The sequence below is a fragment of the Panthera uncia genome (assembly GCF_023721935.1).
Source record: "Panthera uncia isolate 11264 chromosome B3 unlocalized genomic scaffold, Puncia_PCG_1.0 HiC_scaffold_1, whole genome shotgun sequence".
NCBI classification, from domain to species: domain Eukaryota; kingdom Metazoa; phylum Chordata; class Mammalia; order Carnivora; family Felidae; genus Panthera; species Panthera uncia.
The window spans coordinates 114505685-114525560 of record NW_026057582.1 but is presented as its reverse complement, the minus strand read 5'-3'; the positions used below and the strand labels follow the sequence as shown (position 1 = coordinate 114525560).

General features: G+C 44.0%; 1 protein-coding gene and 1 long non-coding RNA gene across 2 annotated transcripts in view; one reads left to right on the top strand and one right to left on the bottom strand.

The window, feature by feature from the left end:
• Positions 1–1810, bottom strand: part of TSPAN3 (tetraspanin 3) — a 29083-nt gene extending 27273 nt beyond the window's left edge. The window contains exon 1 of the mRNA XM_049611913.1: positions 1556–1810. Within this exon, the coding sequence (XP_049467870.1) occupies positions 1556–1618 (63 nt within the window). The 5' untranslated portion in view covers positions 1619–1810. The remainder of the gene's footprint in view (positions 1–1555) is intronic.
• Positions 1811–1930: 120 nt separating this feature from the next.
• Positions 1931–19363, top strand: LOC125908955 (uncharacterized). The gene is made up of 4 exons (XR_007453497.1): positions 1931–2017; positions 4191–4329; positions 18599–18722; positions 19146–19363. It is a non-coding gene; the product is annotated as an uncharacterized LOC125908955 (long non-coding RNA).
• Positions 19364–19876: the final 513 nt, after the last annotated feature.

Sequence of the window (19876 nt, the reverse complement as noted above, 5' to 3'; positions counted from 1 at the left end):
ACAGTAATGATTCCAGTCCCTGAGACTGAATAGCATAGAATTCATTTGATAGTTTACTCTTCAAAGTCAAATAGCTATGCCCACAAAAATCCCAAGAAACTGTAAAGGATACAAAGCCAAGTCTCTACCTAAGTACCTTATTATCTAATTGAGTGTTTCTCATTTGAGGATCACTGAAATATTCTTTTACCTTTTAAAAAGGCTGGTAACTCAAACTAAAGTATGAGAAATACTGTTCTAATTAGAAAAGATCATAGAAATCCCAATGTCACATGTGTGATTTTGAACAGGTATTATTGGGACTCTTTCCATCACACCAGAAATACCCTAAAAGACTCTATGGCAGTAAGTGTGTAGTAAATGCCTTATTACATACAATTATCCTTTTATGCTACAGGGGTTGGGATATGAAACGCTTCATCCTTTGTTGGGGGGGGGGGCGGGGCGCGGTGGTAAGGAGGCAAGGATTCCTTCCAAATTAGGTGTGCGTGAGAAGGAGCAGTTGAATGGGGACACACAAAAGCAAAGTAAGTATGAACATTCAAGGAATGTCTGGGGACTGGACAGCAAGAACCTGGCCAGTCATGAGGAAGGAAAGGTGACTGAGGACTTCAGCTGCAACACCAAGAGGAGGCTGAACCTTATTCTACTGCTGAAGATTTCGGGCTGGATTTTGTTTCTTAAAACGATGTAAGGGAAATGCTTACTATTCATCCGGGTGCAAGGTCCAGATGGACTAGAGGGTGGAGAATGATAGGAACAACACCGGTTATTACAAGTCCCTGGTGAGATAAGAAACCGAACTAAGATGAACTAAGTGGTTATAAACACTCCTTTCTTCGGGGGCGTGTCCAAAAAAATTCACAAGCCACCTTTTATTGAAAGTGAACTCATCGCTTTCAAAATCTTTTGACATCCGAATCCTATTTCACCAAGGTTTATAATCTCAGGTTACTCACGCCCAATGACCAAACAAATATAATGATTTTCCTGGGCAAAGAATTATTTGGCTTAATAAATTGAAACCTTTCAGTTTTCTGGGCTGGTAACCAAATAACAAGTTCTAGATACACAAAGAACTGGAAGTCAAAATCCCTCAGCCCTGTGCCGCTAGCGTCCCCGCGTCGCTGCACCGTTTGCTCACACGCTTCAGGACTGCCACTGGAGCTGCGGGGGCTCCGGGCCCTGACAAAGAAAGAGGAGCCTGACCCTTTGGGGAATATCCTATTTCAAGCCTGGTGTCCTGAAAGAATCTGCATTGAGAGCTCTCGGACGAGCAGGCTGTTCCAGGGGAAGGGCCGGAGGGGGGGAGGTGGGGGGGGTCGGCCCAGCCTCACTGCGCGGAGCCAGCCGGTCGGGGACTCAAGAAGCTCAACCGCGAAGGCCGCCCGAGGGCTTCCCTTCACCGCCCTCTACGCCCGGGGCCTCCGTCCCAGCCCGCGAAGGGCCTCACCGCAGGGCCCCGTCGCCGCCGGGCCCTGGGGCGCCTCAGACGAGGCCTCCCCTCACCCGCGCCGCCGGCCCCTCGCCCTTCCCGCCCGGCGACCCCGCTCACCCAGAAGATGAGGTTAAGAAACACCAGCACGGTCTTGGAGGAGGTGATGCCGCACTGGCCCATGGTACCGGCGCCCCGCTGGGGCCCTGCTCGGCGAGCGGGATGCGCTCACCGAGCGAGGCGGCAATGGCGGCGGCGCCTCTCCGCTGGGAACTGCACGGCCTGCGCGGCGCTCACCGCAGCCCCCAGTGCCGTCGCGCAGCCCCGGCCCCAGCAAGCACCTCGCTTCTTCGCGCAGCCTCCGCAGATCTCCGAGCTCCCCGAGCTCCCCGCGCCGCTCCCTGGCAACCGAGTCCCGCCCCCGGCAGTTTGAGCCAATCACTCCCGCGGCGGCTACAGCGAGGCCACGCCTTTTAAAGGAGTCGACGGTTCCACGCCAGCTCTTGGCCTCTGGCCGCCCTTGGACGCCTAAGGCATATCAGGGAAGTTCCAGAGGAACAAACCCACTCCCGTCCTATTGAGGTATGTTTACTATGCCAGACTTATAGATGATTCCGAGCCCGTAGAATGCTGTCTTTGTACGTAGCCCATCTTCCTTAAAAAGGCCAGAGCCACATATTCACATCAAGGTTTTCCTGACAAGATAACACTTAAGCAGCACTGTTTGGGAGAATTGTAGTGAACTCCAACAATTTATGGAGAACTTATTGTGCCAGGCGATAGGGTAGTTCTCAGAAGAGTCATCAGAAAGGAGAAAAGGCGGGGCGCCTGGGTGACTCAAATAGGTTAAGGGTCCAACTGCGGCTCAGGTCATGATCTCGTGGTTTGTTGGTTCAAGCCCCATGTCGGGCTCTGTGCTGACAGCTCAGAGCCTGGAGCCTGCTTCGGATTCTGTGTCTCCCTCTCTCTCTGTTTCTCCCCTGCTCGCGCTCTGTCTCTGTCAAAAATAAATAAACACTTAAAAAAGAAGAAAAAGAAAGGAGAAAAGGCTGCTGATGGCTTTGGCAAAGCAGAGACATGTTTGTGTGGATGGTGGGTGGTGGCAAGGTAACAAGTCAAGGCTATATCAGGATGGGACATTTTGGGTCAACACTTGGAATGATTACAGAAACTTTTTTTTAGGTGACAACATTTCACACTCTTCCCACGATCTGGGATTGATCACAGTAATTAGCACGTATTGAGAGCTTATAGTTTCTTTACATTTTTTTAAAAAGTTTATTTATCTCTTGAGAGAGAAAGAGTGCGAGTAGAAGAGGGACAGAGAGAGAGAGAGAGCGAGAGAGCGAGAGAGAATCCCAAGCAGGCTCTGCACTGCTAACACTGAGCCAGATGCAGGGCTCGAACCCACCAACCATGAAATCCTGACCTGAGCCTAAATCCGATGCTTAATCAACTGAGCCACCCAGAACTACTAGCTCACTTAACCCCCATCATACACTTACGTGGAGGGTACTATGGTCATCAACCTCATTTTACTGATGGGGAGATTGAGGTTTAGAAGATTAACAGACTTTCCCAAACCAACACAGAGTTGCTGGTGTAGTGCAGAAACCATAGTCTTTCTTGCTGCTACAACCCTTTGCTTCCTCCTCGATCAGGCCTTTAAGTTGCCTGTTTACTTGTCCTTACTCATCTTATTCTTCCTCAATCTCCCTACCTAGTCACCTTCCCCAGGCACTCTCAGCAATACCTGTTCATTTCAGTATCCTATTTATTTGCACCAAGCAGCACCTGTCATTTATTCATTCATCAAACTTTTTACAAGCACACCTCTGTGCCTCACTGTTCTAGGTGGTGGGTTTTCCACAGTGAACAAGACAATGGAATTTGTGTTCTGGTAGAGAAGGCAGACCTAAACAAATAGGCAAGTAGCTTTATGACCTGATGTTGGGCAGTAACAGAAAACAATTCAGAGAAAGGGAATAGAGAGTGATGTGGGAAGTCTTCTCTGAGAAGAGGGCATTGGAGGAGACCGGGCTGAAGTAAGGGAACAGGCCATGTGAGTATCTGGAGGAACAACAGCCCATAGGTGGGAGTAGCAAGTGCAAAGGCCCTGAGGCAGGAACATGGTCAGTGGGAAAAGGAATACTGAAGAGGTTGGTGTGCTGGAGGTCAGTGGAGAGCAGAGAATGAAGTCACCAAGGGCCTAGTAAGCCATGTGTGATGGAAACATACTGCAAGGCCCTGAGCAGGCCAGTAACACCATCTGACTTAAAGTACCCTCTTCTCACACCATGCATGTCCTAGTTAGCATTTAAAGAATCAACCAATCATGGCTCTCAGGCCTGCGGGTCCCCACCCTCTACACATTTCTCTCTGCTTTATTGTTACTGCTTTCCCTCCTTCCACAAAACATCTTTGCATTTCTTCATCCTTACCCCATCCCTTCCCATTTCCCTGAGGAGACCTTCATCCATTTTTTTATTCCCTGGCGTCTCCACCTCCATCCTGTCCTTCCTTACTTGTGCCTTCCCCTTGGGTAGGCCATGTAGATTCATTAGAATCACCTGGGCCACAGACTTTCTGAGGGTAGGCCTTAGGAAACTAGTATTTTTTAATAGCACCCAGATGCTTCTAGGATGTTACAGGAGTTGCAAACTACTGGTCTCAGTCTATAAACCTGCTCAAGGCTCTCCAACCTAAAAAAACCTTTCACTGAACACTGTGTTCTTCTGTCTCTCTCTCTTCACAGCCTAAGTTCCTGAAAGATCATCTAGTCCAACTAGACTTCACCAGGCACATGAATCACCCAAGAAGCTTGTTAAACTGCAAAGCCTGATACAGAAGAGCTGGCTGCGGCTCAAGGTTCTGCATGTCTCATGGACTCCCAGGTGGGGTCAGTGTAGCTGGACCACTCTTTGTAGCGAAGGGCTGGACTTCTGGTCTTGACTCTCTTGCTTCCAACTCACCGTTTTTCTCACTGCCATGTAGCTTCACCCCACAGCCCCGCTGAAATTTGTTCCCCCTGATGTTACTTGTGACCCACCGGCTACCTCTTCTCTGAGGCAGCAGATATAATGGTGAAGAGCACAGACCTGGGAAACAGATAACCTAGGTTCAGAATACAGCCCTCCCACTTCCTAGGTGGGTGGCCTCTCTGTGCCTCAGTATCCTCATTTTAGGGAGGGAACAATAATGATAACACCCATCTCACTTGGTGGTCTTGAAAATTAAGGGAGTTAATACATTGAGAGCTGTTAGAACAGTGCCTGGCACACAAGAACTTCACAAGTATTGGTGTTTTTCATTTTACAAGAACTCCTAACTGACAGCATTTGACTCCATTCACTCCACCATGCTGAAAACTCTCTTCTGCCTTAGCTTCCGGAACACCACCCTCTCTCTTAGTTCTCTACCTACCTCTGGCTGCTCCCCTCCTTGCCTCCCTGGTATGATGGTGTTTCCCAGGGTTCTGGCTTAGGCTCTTTGGTTTTCTCAATGCACCTGGGCTCAGTGGGTAACCCAGCTTACCCAGTGCCTTGGATTCAGTTATCTAAGTGTGGAACTCTTCTGAATCTAGATCTTCATCCCAGGTCTTTCAGTTTCCTATCCACATATCCCACTGCCTGCTCTAGGTCTCCACAGAGATTCATTAATTCACTCAACACATATGTATTGGTTACCTACTCTGTGCCTGACCGAATGCCAAGTGCTGGGGATATAACAGTGAAGTGGTTAGACCTGAGCCAAGACCTCTGGGAACTCATGATCTGGAATAAAGATTCAATACTAATTCTGCAGTTATTGATTAAAGTGCATTCAGGATTAGCAATACAAAAGAGAGGTGCAGGCTGCTGTGGGGGGTGTATAATGGGAACCCTGACCTTGTCCAGGAGTGACTCATACGTATCCAGACTCAACACGTCCCAAACCAAACTCATCATTTCCCCCAAGCCTACCCTATCCCTCTTCTGCTTGTGTTGTTTCGCTCAATGAACAGCACACCCATCGTCCCATCCAGGCCAAGACCTGGGTGTCAATACCCATGCTATCCCTTGCTGACTCCTTCCACTCACCGGGAGACTTCTCCTTTCTAGAAAAGTAGCCTTCTCGGGTAACTCCTGGCACTCTATAAATTCCTCCTGCCCAGTGCTCAGGCAATCTGATTTTACCTTCACTGGCAAAGTTGTACTTAGAAAAAAAGGAGCAAATAAGGGTGTGAGGTCCATCCCCAGAAACACAGACCCAGTCTGTGTCCTGCGGCACTTGACCATGGCACACCTGTCTGGGGAACAAGGGGAAGATGGAGTCCTCGTGCCCTTTTTTCACTGATCCTTGGCTTATAACTTCTCCCAATAAAACCCCGTTTTTTAATCCACACTGTGTAAAGTAAAATGCACTCTGATCCATGTTGTGTGACAGACACAAAGTGTTTGTGTTTTATAAAAAAAAAAAAAAATTATTATTCCCATTATAAAAGCAATGCCTACTTATGGTGATTGGTATCTTTATTAGACCAGCTCTGAAGCCTGATTTGAGACATTGCAAATAACAATAATAATAATAGTAACAATACCCGAGTGTAGTAGACATTTGTCTTTTTTTTTGAGCTATCCCACATTTGAACTCCCTGTCTATTTGGAAGGATCCCCATTGTATGAACCTTGTGGGAAGCCCAGTCAAGAGCCAGACAGTCCTCCCTGAGCTCAGGCAGCTAGAACATGGGCACATGATTGTTGTTAGTGAATCAGGGGATCCTGCCCAGAAATCTGGACCATGAAAGAGTGACACAAAGATAGAGGGACAGTTAGTATATTTGTTATAGCAATGCAGGCATCGGGAGTCCAGCAGCAGCGATGGCTACGAGTGCCTGGGTAGCAGTTCCAGTGACAGTCTCCTAACCAAATCGTTGACCTTGGTTTGACCTTGGTTGGGTTCTGTCCTACTAAGCCTTCCTTTGCTTCCAAAAGATAGTGAGAAACACCTTATGATCTTATAATAAAGCCTTTCTGCTTAAGGTAGCTGGACTCAATTTCCACTCTTGATAATCAAGAATCTTTTTTTATCTTTTTTATCTTTTTTTAAATGTTCATTTTTTATTTATATTTGAGAAAGAGAGAGACAGAGCATGAGCAGGGGAGGGGCTAAGAGACAGAAACAGAATCTGAAGCAGGCACAGAGCCTGACATGGGGCTCAAACTCACGAGCAGTGAGATCATGACCTGAGCCAAAGTCTGACATTTAACTGACTGAGTCACCCAGGCACCCCTGCAATCAAGAATCTTGACTGATATGATTGTTACAGAAAAATTGGAAAGTTCTAAAAAGTAGAATGAGAAAAAAACTCATTGCCCTACATCCAGAAAAAATTATTATTAACAATTCTTCCAGTCTTTTACTATATACACATTTTGACATAATTATGATTACATGATTATATAAAAATTTATGTACTCTGAGCTGATTTTAAAAATTGTATTATTTAAAAGGTGACATATAATCATTGTAGAAAATTTGAGGATACCAAAAAATAAAAAATAAAAACCAACGCAAAAAGCTACAACCCAAAGATAACTACTGTTCATAATTGGTATATTTCCTAAAAATTTTTTCTGCATTTTTACATAGCTGAGAATACTGATTATTCCACATGTTTATGCATAGTTAACTGAGCAATTTTAACAGTTCTAGATAAAAGATGGCATGAAGAGGAGCTTGGGGATGGATATGGATAATATCTGCCCTTTGTGTGGTAAATACCAGTTAAAAAGCCTTAATGGATTCAGGGCTTTAAAGATGCAGAAAATCATTATGCAAGTTTCTTGGCAGTGAACATGTGTATTATGTGCCCTTCCCAACTCTGCTTCTAGTGACAAAAATACAGAAGACTTTTTGTTCAGTGATTTTCCTGGCACAGGGTTCCAAGGTCTTAAAAAGTTTGTCCATTATTGGCAAGTGCTGCAATACAATAGGAAGCGCTATTGTTTTTAGTGTCATCAAACATGGGCAAAGACACCACATGGACTTTGGAATGAATTATGTAGCTTGAGAAACACTGTTCCAGGAACTGGGGAAGGAGTGGAATGGAAGAGAAACAGCTGACAAGCTGACTCTGCAGAGTGGCATAGGGCATGAGTCCTGGGACTAAACTGCCAAGGTTTGACTCTTGGTTCTTACTCCTTAGTTATCTTTTGACTTTGCGGAAGTTACTTTAACCTCTCTGGGCCTGGGGTGCCTGGGTGGCTCAGTTGGTTGGGCTTCTGACTTTGGCTCAGGAAATGATCTCACGGTCCATGAGTTCGAGCTCAGCATCAGAAGCCTGCTTCTGATTCTGTATCTCCCACTCTCTCTGCCCCTCCCTACCCATGCTCTGTCTCTCTCAATCTCAAAAATGAATAAGTGTTAAAAAAAATTTTTTTTAAACTCTCTGGGCCTGTTTTCTCACCTGGAAAATGAGAAATGATATTCACTAATTTTTTTTCCAGACTTTTGCAACTATCTTCAAATTGAGAGTGGGTAGGTGGATGATAAGAGTATTGCCTATTTCATAGAACACTATTTAATCAGAGAGGGCTAAATAAATGAATAACTATAAAGTGCTCAGCTCTTTTGCTGAGCTGCAGTATCCACATATGACACAGAATTCATCTGGATTATGGAATTTGAGAAACCTTGTAAGTCCTTTATATCACAATTTTCCATTTCCTGAATATTCTTTTTTTATTGAGTTTTTGAATTGAAACATATTCAGAAAAGTGCACAAACCATAAATGTATGGCTTGTGCCATACACCCTTGTGAAGCCACCACGAGGTCAGGAAACAGATGACTAACATCAGAAATCTCTCCTAGCCCCTCCTTTGTCTTTATCTCCTGCTATCCAGACTTCTAACACCATAGAGTCATTTTGTCTGTTTTTGAACTTTTTATAAATGAAATAAATGTGTACCGTTCCACATGATGTTTATGGAATTCATCTGGGTTGCTGCATGCAGCAGAAGTTTGTTCATTCTCATTGCTGAATGTATTCAGTTGTAGGATTACATCATGCTGAATTTGTGCATTCTATTGTTGAGGACCATTTGGGTTGTTTCTAGTTTAGGGTATTTAGAATGGTGCTGGTATGAATATTCTTAGTCCTTTAATCTATGAACATGGTACATCCCCTCCTCCCTTGATTTCGGTTTTCTTTGATTTTTCTCAGTAATATAGTATGTGGTCTTGTACACCTTTCACTAGATGTGTTCCTATAAATTTGTTGCTTTTTTAATGTTACTGGAAATGGTCTCATTGTTGAATTTCACTAACTGTAGGTGGTTAGAAGTACTACTGATTTTGGTATACAGAGGATGGATCCAGCAACATTGCTAAATTTAATTAATAAATTAATTGCCTTCCTATTTGACTCATTTTTGTTATTATTTCCTTTCTTCTACTTTACTTGGGCTTAGTTTTCTTATTTTTCAAAAAAAAAATTGTTTTACATGTATTTATTTTTGAGAGACAGAGAGATAGAGCACAAGTGGGGAGGGGCAGAGAGAGAAGGAGACAGAATCTGAGGCAGGCTCCAGGCTCCGAGCTGTCATCACAGAGCCTGATGCGGGACTTGAACTCACAAACCGTGAGATCATGACCTGAGCCGAAGTTGGACACTCAACCAACTGAGCCACTCAAGTGCCCTCTGTTTTATTTTTCTAACTTCTTCCTCCCTATTGATCTTAGGGTTGTGAGTTCAAGCCCCATGTTAGGTGTAGCAATTACTTCAAAATACAATCTTTACAAAAGAAGAAAAAAGACAGGAAGTTGAGAACACTGCACTGGCTACCTCAAAAAAGCAGCCCATGACAGCAAAAGGGCAGTTGTGCAATTTTCCAGTTGTTAAATATTTGGGGTCTCTGGATGACAAAGAGAATTAAGTGTATTTCTATCTTTATGTATGTCAGTGGATTGCTTTGTTTCCTAGTTGAAGCATGGACAAGCAATTGTTTTGTCTTTCAGAATCTCGTAATTGATTATCTGTCAGTTTTGATTTTCAGAATTGTTTTGCATTTTTGTGTTTTTTTGTGTGTGTTTGTGCAAGAAGTACTGGAGGCTATAATAGGGGCTGCTCTCCAGGCACCATTTAGAATAAGACAGCTCCTGGAATGATCTCTCTAAAATGCAACTCTGACCATGCCTTACCCTCACTTAAAGGATTTTATTAATTCTCTTTATCTACTGAACAGGGACCAAACTCCTACCTTGGCAAATGACCCTTTGTAACAAAGCCCCTGGCGGAGGCTCTGGTCATACTCAACTATTTACTGTTCTCCAGAACTGCCTTGCCCCCTCTCCTCTCCCAGCCTTTGGACACATTACACACATGGGCTGGCATGCCCTCTCTCACCTGCCTTTACTTGAAAGACTGCTCATCCTTTAAAATTCAGCTCAGGCATCACCTCCAAGAAGGATTCCTGATCTACCTCCTCAAGCTGAGTGAAATCCTCTTCCCTGTGCTCTGACAGCCCCCCAGCCCCCAGGCATTCTTCTGTCAAGCTACTTGCCACATGGTGATGGACAGTGTTATGAGCTCTTGGGAGAAAGGTCTGTTTCTCATGCATCTCTTTATTCCATGCCCCACTTATGGGAAGACCTCAGTAATGGTTTGTTGATCGAAGGGTGTAGCTCTTTTTGAACTAGGGGTTCCTATCAGTTGTGATTCTGGTGGTATTAAGGCTTCCACACAAGTGAAGATGCTAGTGCATTAAAAGGCAAGGATAGCCTCATTTACTCCCGTAAGATCTACTGTCCCTACTAGCTGTGTCCTTGTGCATGTGTGCACACAAACAGACAAGCACTGCTTCCCACCCTCCAGCCCCGTGCAGGCCAATTGTCCTCTTCCATCCTCCGGGGCCAGCTCTGTCCCCAGCCTGTTACACTGAGGGTAGAAAAGAGACAAGGTAAGGAACCAGCGTGAAAGCTGCTCCTTTTTGCTATCAGAGCTGAGAGAGGGCTGCTCTAGCCAGTGAAGGAACCTAGCGTTGGGGTCAAACTATCCTGGAATCAAATCCTGACTCTGAACCTCCTATGTCACCTCATGTAAGTTACTCAAGTTTCTCACTTCAGTTTTCTCATCTGTACAGTGAAGTTAACAATACCAAACTTGCAGTGGTTGTTAAAATGAAATGAGGCAACGTAAGTGAAGTAACAGCACGATGCCTGACACATAATAGATGCTCAAAAAATGCTTAACAATTACTAAAGGGGATGAAGTTCCACCACAAATACAACCTGTAGTCCCCAGTTATCCTTACACAGGACTTGTCTTCTACAACACACTGGGGGATCCTGCAGGGCAGCAAGGACGTCCTATTCTTCTGCGTGTCCCCCTAGAGTTCAGGGAGTTTTCCCAACTGAAGGAGTAGCTGGAGCAGGGGCTCTCAGGCCCTGCTGGGGACGACAGTGCATGTGCAGTCATATAAAATAATCACTCCTGGGGCACCTGGTGGCTCAGTTGGTTAAGTGTCCAACTTCAGCTCAGGTCGTGAACTCCCAGTTCGTGAGTTTGAGCCCCACATTAGGCTCTCTGCTGTCAGCATAGAAGCCTACTTCAGCTCCTCTGTCCCCTTCTCTCTCTGCCCCTCACCTGCTTTATCTCTCTCTTTTCAAAAATAAATAAACATATAAAATAAAATAAAATAAAATAATCACTCCTTTCAGGTATAGAGACGCACTTGACACCAACTTGGTGCAATGGCCCTACCAAAGCCAAAAGCAAAAAAAAAAAAAAAAAAAAAAAGAGAGAGAGAGAGAGAGAGAGATGGCAAGGAGAGAGAAGAATGAAAGACAAATGCACTACAGTTCACTACAAGAGGAGGTGACCAGCAGTAAATTGTTGGTGGGGTGTTGGAGCAGGCTGGAAAGTCAAGAAAGGCATTTCAGTGGAAGTGAGTATTGGAGCAGGAATAGAATTTCAAAAGCAATTTGCAGAAGAATGGAATAAAGAAGTGGGGGAGAAGGAGAAAGAGTAAATGGGAAGAGTGATTCTGAGGCAGGCACCCAGGGCAGCCCCAGTGCCTCGGGTGGGGCACTAGGCAGAGGGCAGGAATAAGGGGTGTGGAGAAGCAGGGGCCAGGGGCCAGGGAAGCCCGAGGGAGGCAGAGGGTAAAGGCAGGGGAGCTCAGGCGGGGGAGTCAAACACAGCCTCCCCAAGGCCATGGATACAAGGCAGAGGGCAAGGGAAGCTGCCTGTTCTGGGCCCGCAGTCCTAGCTGCCATGGGGGAGGGAGGACCCTCCAGGGGCAGAGGTGAGCGTAGCAGTGCCGAGACAGGTGGAGAGGGGGGACGTGCAAGGGAGGCCTTAGCAGCTTTCCGGTTTCTACAGTCACCGACTCAGTGGGTGGAGCAGTTCTGTGCAAGAGAAATATGGGGAGAATAGTCTGAAGTAGTTGAGAGACCTATTTCTAAACTCCACAGGGAAGAAACCAGAGGAAGCTGAAGAGGGGCAGAGGCCAGCAAGTCTTGTGGTAAGATGATGATGGGCTTTTATTCCTGCCATGGCCAAGCCCTAGATCCCTAGGTCGGGCGCCTCAGTCTCCGGCAGACACTGGTCAAAGCCTCACTTGTTCTTCTTCTCATTCCCCTTCTCCTCCTCCTCCTCCTCCTCCTCCTCCTCCTCCTTCTTCTTTTAATTTTTATTTACTTTTGAGAGAGAGAGAGAGAGAGAGAGAGCAAGCAGGGGAGGGGAAGAGAGAGGGAGACAATAGACTCTGAAGCAGGTTCCAGGCTCTGAGCTGTCAGCACAAAGCCTGACCCAGTTTGAACTCACAAAGCAGGAGATCATGACCTGAGCTGAAGTCGGATGCTTCGACTGAGCCACCCAGGCACCCCTCAAAGCCTCACCTCTGCCATTCTCCCCACCAGCTGAGAGACCGGGAATATTTCCTGATATTGCCTCTCTTTTGTTTTACATGAAATGACAGGCCTCGGCAGGGGATGGGGGGGTGGGGAACCGCACCAAACATGAACCATGGACTTTGATTGTAAAGAAAATTGCATCACTTTATGGCATGGAATGATTTCCAGGACTGTTCATGAAAATAGGAAGATACAGAGCAATGTATATAGTGTGCTACTTATTTTAAAAGTTTACTTACTTATTTTGAGAGAGAGAGAGAGAGAGAGAGAGAGAGAGAGAGAAGGGCAGAGAAAAGAGTGAGGCAGAGGGAGAGGGAGGAGAGAGAATCCCAAGCAGGCTCTGCACTGTCAGTGCAGAGCCCAATGTGGGGCTCAAACTAATGGACAGTGAGATCATGATCTGAGCTGAAACCAATAGTTGGACATTTAACCAACTGAGCCACCCAGGTGCCGCTGCTACTTTTTTTTAAAATGTCTTTAAGTTTTTATTTAAATTCCAGTTAGTTAACATACAGTGTAATATTAGTTTCAAGGGTACAATATAGTGATTCATCACTTTCATACAACATCAAGTGCTCATCACAAGTGCTCTCCTTGAGCTTATCAGCTCTCCTCTGATAACCATCAGTTTGTTCTCTATAGTTAAGAGCCACTTTCTTGGTTTGCCTGTCTCTCTCTCTTTTTTTCCTCTTTGCTCATTTGTTTTGTTTCTTAAATTTCACATGAGTGAAGTCATATGGCATTTGTCCTTCTCTGACTGATTTATTTTGCTTTGTATAATACTGTCTGGCTCCATCCACATCATTGCAAATGGCAAGATTTCATTCTTTTTTATGTCTGAGTAATATTCCATTATATATAAATACCACATCTTCTTTGTCCATTCATCAGTCAGTGGACATTTGGGTTGTTTCCCTAATTTGTCCATTGTAGATAATGCTGCTATAAATACTGGGGTGCATGTATCCCTTTTGATTAGTGTTTTTGTATTCTTTGGGTGAATACCTAGTAGTGCAATTGCTGGGTCATAGGGTGGTTCTATTTTTAACTTTTTGAGGAGCCTCCATACTGTTCGCCAGAGTGGCTGCACCAGTTTACATTGCCACCAACAGTACAAGAGGGTTCCCCTTTCTCCACATCCTTGCCAACACCTGTTGTTTCTTGTATTGTTGATTTTAGCCATTCTGACAGGTGTGAGGTGATATCTCATTGTAGTTTTGATTTGTATTTCCCTGATGATGAATGTTGTTGAGCATCTTTTCATGTGTCTGTTGGCCATCTGTATGTCTTCTTTGGGAAAATGTCTGTTCATGTCTTCTGCCCATTTTTGGTTTTTTGGGTGTTGAGTTTTGTAAGTTCTTTATATATTTTGCATACTAAATATGTAAAGATGCATCATTTTGCAAATATCTTCTCCCATTCCATAGGTTGCCTTTTCATTTTATTGTTTCCTTTGTTGTGCAGCTGCTTTTTATTTTGATGAAGACCCAATAGTTTATTTTTGCTTTTGTTTCCCTTGCCTGAGGAGACATATCTAGAAATAAGTTGCCACGGCCAATGTCAAAGAAATTACTGCTTGTATTCTCCTCTAGGATTTTTATAATTTCCCATCTCACATTTAGGTCTTTAATCCATTTTGAATTTATGTTTGTGTATGGCATAAGAAAGTGGTCCAGATTCATTCTTTTGCATGTTGCTGTCCAGTTTTCCCAGCACCATTTGTTGGAGAGACCACTTGTTGTCTTTTTTCCATTGGATATTCTTTCCTGCTTTGTCAAAGATTGACCAGATAGTTGTGGGTTCATTTCTGGGGTTTCTATTCTGTTCTATTGATCTATGTGTCTATTTTTGTGCCAGTATTGTACTGTTTTGATCACTGCAGCTTTGTAATATAATGTGAAGTTCCGAAATGTGATGTCTCCAGCTTTTCTTTTTTTTTCTTTTTTGAGAGAGAGAGAGAGAGAGAGAGAGAGAGAGAGAGTACAAGTGAGCAAGGGGCAGACAAAGAGAAAAAGAATCCCACGAGGGGCAGAGAGAGAGAGAGAGAGAGAAATGGGGCTCACCCAGAGCTCGTGTTTTAACCAAAGTGGGGCTCATGCTAACCTAAAACGGGGCTCAGGCTCACCTGATGTGGAACTCAAACTCATGAACTATGAGATCATGACCTGAGCTGAAGTCAGATCACCCAGGCGCCCTGCTTTTCTTTTTCAAGGTTGCTTTGACTATTCGGGGTCAGACTGATAACCAGCAAAGAAACTGGTTCAGTAATCAAAAATCTCCCAACGAACAGAAGTCCAGGGGATAGCTTCACAGGTGAATTCTACCAAACATTTAAAGAAGAGTTAATACCTATTCTTCTCAAACTATTCCACAAAGTAGAAAAGGAAGGAAAACTTGCAAATTCATTCCATGAGGCCAGCATTACCCTGACACCAAGACAGATAAAGACTCAACTAAAAAAGGGAACTACAGGCCAATATCCCTGATGAACATGGATACAAAAATTCTCAATAAAATAATGGCAATCCAAATCCAAGAAAACATTAAAAAATCATTCACCACAATCAAGTGAAATTTATTCCTGGGTTGCAAGGGTGGTTCAATATTTGCAAATCAATCAATGTGGTACTCTAAATTAATAAAAGAAAGGATAAAAACCATATAATCCTCTCAATAGATGAAGAAAAAGCATTTGACAAAGTATATCTTCCATTCATGATAAAAACCTTCAAAAAAGTAGGTTTAGAGGGAACGTGCCTCAACATGATAAAGGCCATATCTGAAAAACCCACAGCTGATGTCATCTTCAATGGGGAACAACTGAGAGCTTTTCCTCTCTCAGGAATAAGACAGGAATGTCTTACCACTCTTGCCACTTTTATGTAACATAGTACTGGAAGTCCTAGCCTCAGCAATCAAACACAAAGAAATAAAAGGCATCCAAATTGGCAAGGAACAAGTCAAAACTTTCACTATTTGCAGATGATATGATACTCTATATAGAAAAAGAAAGACTCCACAAAAAAGCTACCAGAATTGATACATGAATTCAGTAAAGTTGCAGGATTCAAAATCAATATACAGAAATTGTTGCATATCTATACACCAGTAATGAAACAGTAGAAAGAGAAATTAAAGAATCAATTCCATTTACAGTTGTATAAAAAAGCAATAAGATACTTAGGAATAAACTTAATGAAGGAAATGAAAGACCTGTACTCTGAAAACTATAAAACATTGATGAGAGAAATTGAAGAAGACACAAAGAAATGGAAGGACATTCCATGCTCATGCATTAGAAGAACAAATATTGTTAAAACGTCTGCACTACCTAAAGCAATCCATACATTTAATGCAATCCCTATCAAAATATCACCATTATTTTTCACAGAGCTAGAACAAACAATCCTAAAATTTGTATGGAACCACAGAAAGTCCCAAATCACCAGTATGCTACTTTTGTTTAAGCATGGGAAGGGGAAGGTAGTAAGAATATATATATATTCACATTTGCATATAATTGCATAAAGAAATGCTGAAAAAAGATACACCAGAAATAAATAAAAGTGGGAAAAGTCCCTTCTGGGGACTAAGGAATAGAGTTTGGAAACAGGGGTGGGAGTGAGACTTCCAAATGTATCCTTTTTGTTTAGATTTGTGAACCATATGATTGTACCACCCATTAGACTAGTTAAAAAATAAAAATAAATTAATTCTATAGTGTCTAAGTTGCATGGTACAAAAAACCACTCATGGGAACCCATTCAATGTGGGGAGTGTGAGAAAAATAACCTGGAAGTTACTGCTAGGAATCATGGGATTGGTAAAGGAACAGAGCGGAGGCTCTTTCTGGGGTCCCCTAGTCTCTTTTCTGTGCTTCTGCCTTTCCGCCAAGCGGCTCCGAATTTGAGTCTGTCTGGGCTCCTTCCAGTGCTCAGACTGCCCACCTACTCTGGCCCTGCACCAGAGTGCCTAAGTCTAGCCTTGCTCATATAGGATTGGCCTCCCTCATAGGTATCATCCAATGAGCTGTGGCCATGGAGCAGGGCTACGCAGCACAAACAGGGCTGACTAAGATACCCCTCCCTCTTCAGTGGGAGCTGTGGTTAGAGACTATTTCCAAAAAGAGGGGTTTGGGCAGTAAGACAGTGATAGGCTTACTTAGTATATGCTGCTGTTTCTGGATGGGTCAGTCAGAGGTCAGGGCAAAGATCCAGCCAGCATTGTGGTCCCCTAGACATGGGGGAGCAGATGAAGTCTCCTGGAGAAATGAGGCAGAGACACAGACTTGACAGTTAGGTTAAGAATCTGTGTTACCTGGGCAAGTCCTTTCCCTTCTCTGGGCTTTAGTTTCTCATTTGTGGCAAAAGGGAATGGGACTAGATGATATTCTGGGGTTCCTTTGATCTCTAATGGGGAAGAAAGCAAAGTGCAGTGAAAAGAGCATTGAACCAAGAGTGAGGAGACCTGGTTTGGAGTGCCTCCTTGGAGTGCCTTGCTGTTGGACTTTAATTAGGTCACATGACCTCCATGAACCTCAGTTTCCTCTATCAGAAAAGAGGATAGCACTCCCTGCAGATTGCTGTTACAGTTAAATAAACTCATGGATGTACACGTGGCTTGTCAACCGTCCTGTGGGTGCAGGTATGAGAGGTAATTATAATAGCTACTGCCTCTATAAAATAGAAGCATAACACCTTCCTTGTCTCTCTGTCAGGATGACCATGGGTGCAAATGTGACAGTGTAGGCCTTGTGTAGGCACTGCGCCCTGGACTGGACACAAGAGCTGGGCTGTATTGCTTGTTGATTGTGTGACCCTGGCCAAGAGTCCTTCCTTTCTGGGCCTCCCTTTTTCACCTGTGGCCCGGGAATGCTATTTCCTGCCTCATAGGTTGTAGTGAGAATAGATGAGAGGGTGAGCATGAGGTATGTGGTGTGGACTGTGTTGTGATTTTCAGTGAGAGGAATGATTAATGGGACTATTCCCTGGTTCCCCAACCCCTGGTTTGAAAGCCAAAGCCAAAGGTGGGTATACTGTGATGTCAGTTAAACTCACACAGATCTTCTCCAAAGCCCTGTGAAGGATCTTAGCGATGCATTTACATGGTCACAATGTTTCTGTAAAACTTACAGAAGTGAAATGTTTCCATTAAGATCACTGCCTCTTCCACTGTAACTCCCATGTCATATTTCCACCATGTTGGATGGTGTTGGATAGCTGTGGACATCTTTGGGACCTGACCAAGGGGAAGTTTAATTGAAGATTTGGTTTAGTGGGATATAGTTATGTACTTTACAATCACTCTGATGTATAGCTAAATTATTGCTAGCCGTTTGGCAATAATACTCCTACGCAGCAATACCCACCATGCCAACTCACCCATTATCATGACAAAAGGGTGCAGACCAGAGGTCATAGTGAAATATGAATTTATATGAAATATGAATGTGTCAGCACCCAGTACTGGCAGGTTGTGGAGGAGAAACAAGGTTTGAAATGTACAGAACCAGAGCTGGTCGGTAAAAAATGCTTCCACCATCAGAACATAGGACTCATTTCTCATGGATGCCCAGTCAAAACGGAAATTCTCTCCTCTCAAAGAATGTCAGAATTCCATCGTTAGTAGGGCTTGTGTACTGTAGGAGTCCTACAAGTAGCAAGTACTTCTGGGTGAAGTTGTATGTTTTATGCATCTCATTATATGGAATCACATCTCAGTGTAACTGATGCATCTTGTCCTGATGTGGTCTGGTATTTCCAGATGAAATGGCACACGAAATCCCCAACAGAACAAGACGTCCCAGAGAAACAAGTGTTCCAGTGACAAAACTCCTACACATACTCGTCAATAACTACAGCGTACATAGCGCAAGAGTAATTTTCTTACACAATTATGTAGCTAAAAACAATGTAGCAGCAATTTAAGAATGCATCTGAATTGCTCTGGTTAATGAGCCATCAATTCCAAATATTTAACACTGGTCCTCCCCCTGCAATCTTATAGCTCACTTATGAAAGATATTTGATAGAGGTTTCCCCCAGTTTGGCAACAATCCTGAAAATTTCCAACTTTATCAATACGTCGTGAAGCCGAAAGAAACTTTTGGGGGAATTCTATGTTATTTGGGGGGATTTTGTCATATTTGTACTATGTCAGCTTTTCTTATACATTGTTTTGTTGGTTGTTTTGGTTTCTTATTCCCAGTAATTATTCATGTTCATACCTGATTTTGTATTTATAATTTTTATTATTTTCCTTATAGAAGTCCTCCAATGTACACAAGCCTAAGGGCCCACAAAAGGTGGATCTGCTGTGGCCTGAGGAGCGGCACTGACTCACACCCTGGAGACCACACCAGAACTCCTGTCCCTCCTGCCCTCCCGTGGGTGAGCCCTTGCACGCCCCACCAGCACAGCATTCACTACCTCTGTCACTGCTCTCAAGCCGCAGCGCCCCTCCTGGGCCCGGCGGTCAGCAGCCACAGGCATGTCCCAGGGGGAATGAGTCTCCGGAGCCCTCACCCTCCTGCACACTCCCCTGTTCAGCTTTCTGATGGGTCTAGATGATCTCACACCTTCTCTTTTGCTCTTCAGCACCATCAAGACAAAAGAGTCTGGCATTCAAGGCCCTTGTGGGTCTAGTTTTATTTTACATGGAAAATGGGGTTTTATTTTATGTTTTTTGAAATGGGATTTTAAAAATTAAATTTCCTTGCAGAAGAAGGCTGATAAACAGGAAAGCAATTTTATATCTGGTCACCACATTAATTGTTTAATGTTTTCTATTTTTTTTCCCTATTGATTCTCCAGGAATTTCTAGGAAGACAAGCACGTCATCTGCAAATAGCCTTGTGGTCAATTCCTTGCCAATATTTATCCTTCTGTACCAGTCAGAAGTTCTGTTTGCAAACAACAGAAACCAGCTCTACTTAAACTAACATGGGAAGGTTATTGGGAGAGTCAAACTCGGAGCAGCCAAAATAACCAATAAAGTCCTATTACAGTTCTGCCTGCTTTTCATGCTTATAGTGCCCACCCCCCCCACCACCACCAAAGTTCCAGCCTGCCAAACTGACGATGTTTTCATTCTTTTATTGTTACTCTATACAACTCCAAGTCCAAGATTTCTGGGGTAAGGTCCATTCCTTCTCTAATTCTGTCCCAATCCTGTCCCAATATTCTGCAAACAATATATACAATAGTGGATTAAAGGGAAATATAAGATAAATTCATTAAAATATATGAATATACACATGGCTGAGCAAGGAAGAAACTGCGGGTAGGGAATATGGGGCTCTATGCCTTGGCTAAGGTGTGACCTCCCTCCTCTACCATTTACTCTAGGTTGACTTTGCCTTCAGCCAACACCTCAGTTGGCAGGGGTTCTTTATCTGGTAAGGTTGCCTGGACCATTATTCTTGAGGGGTCTGAGACCTGGTGGTCCTGCCTAAATTTGTTTGTTGTGGGGCACCTGGGTGGCACCAGTCAGTTGAGTGCCCAACTCTTGATTTCATCCCAGAGTCATGGGATGGAGCCCCGTG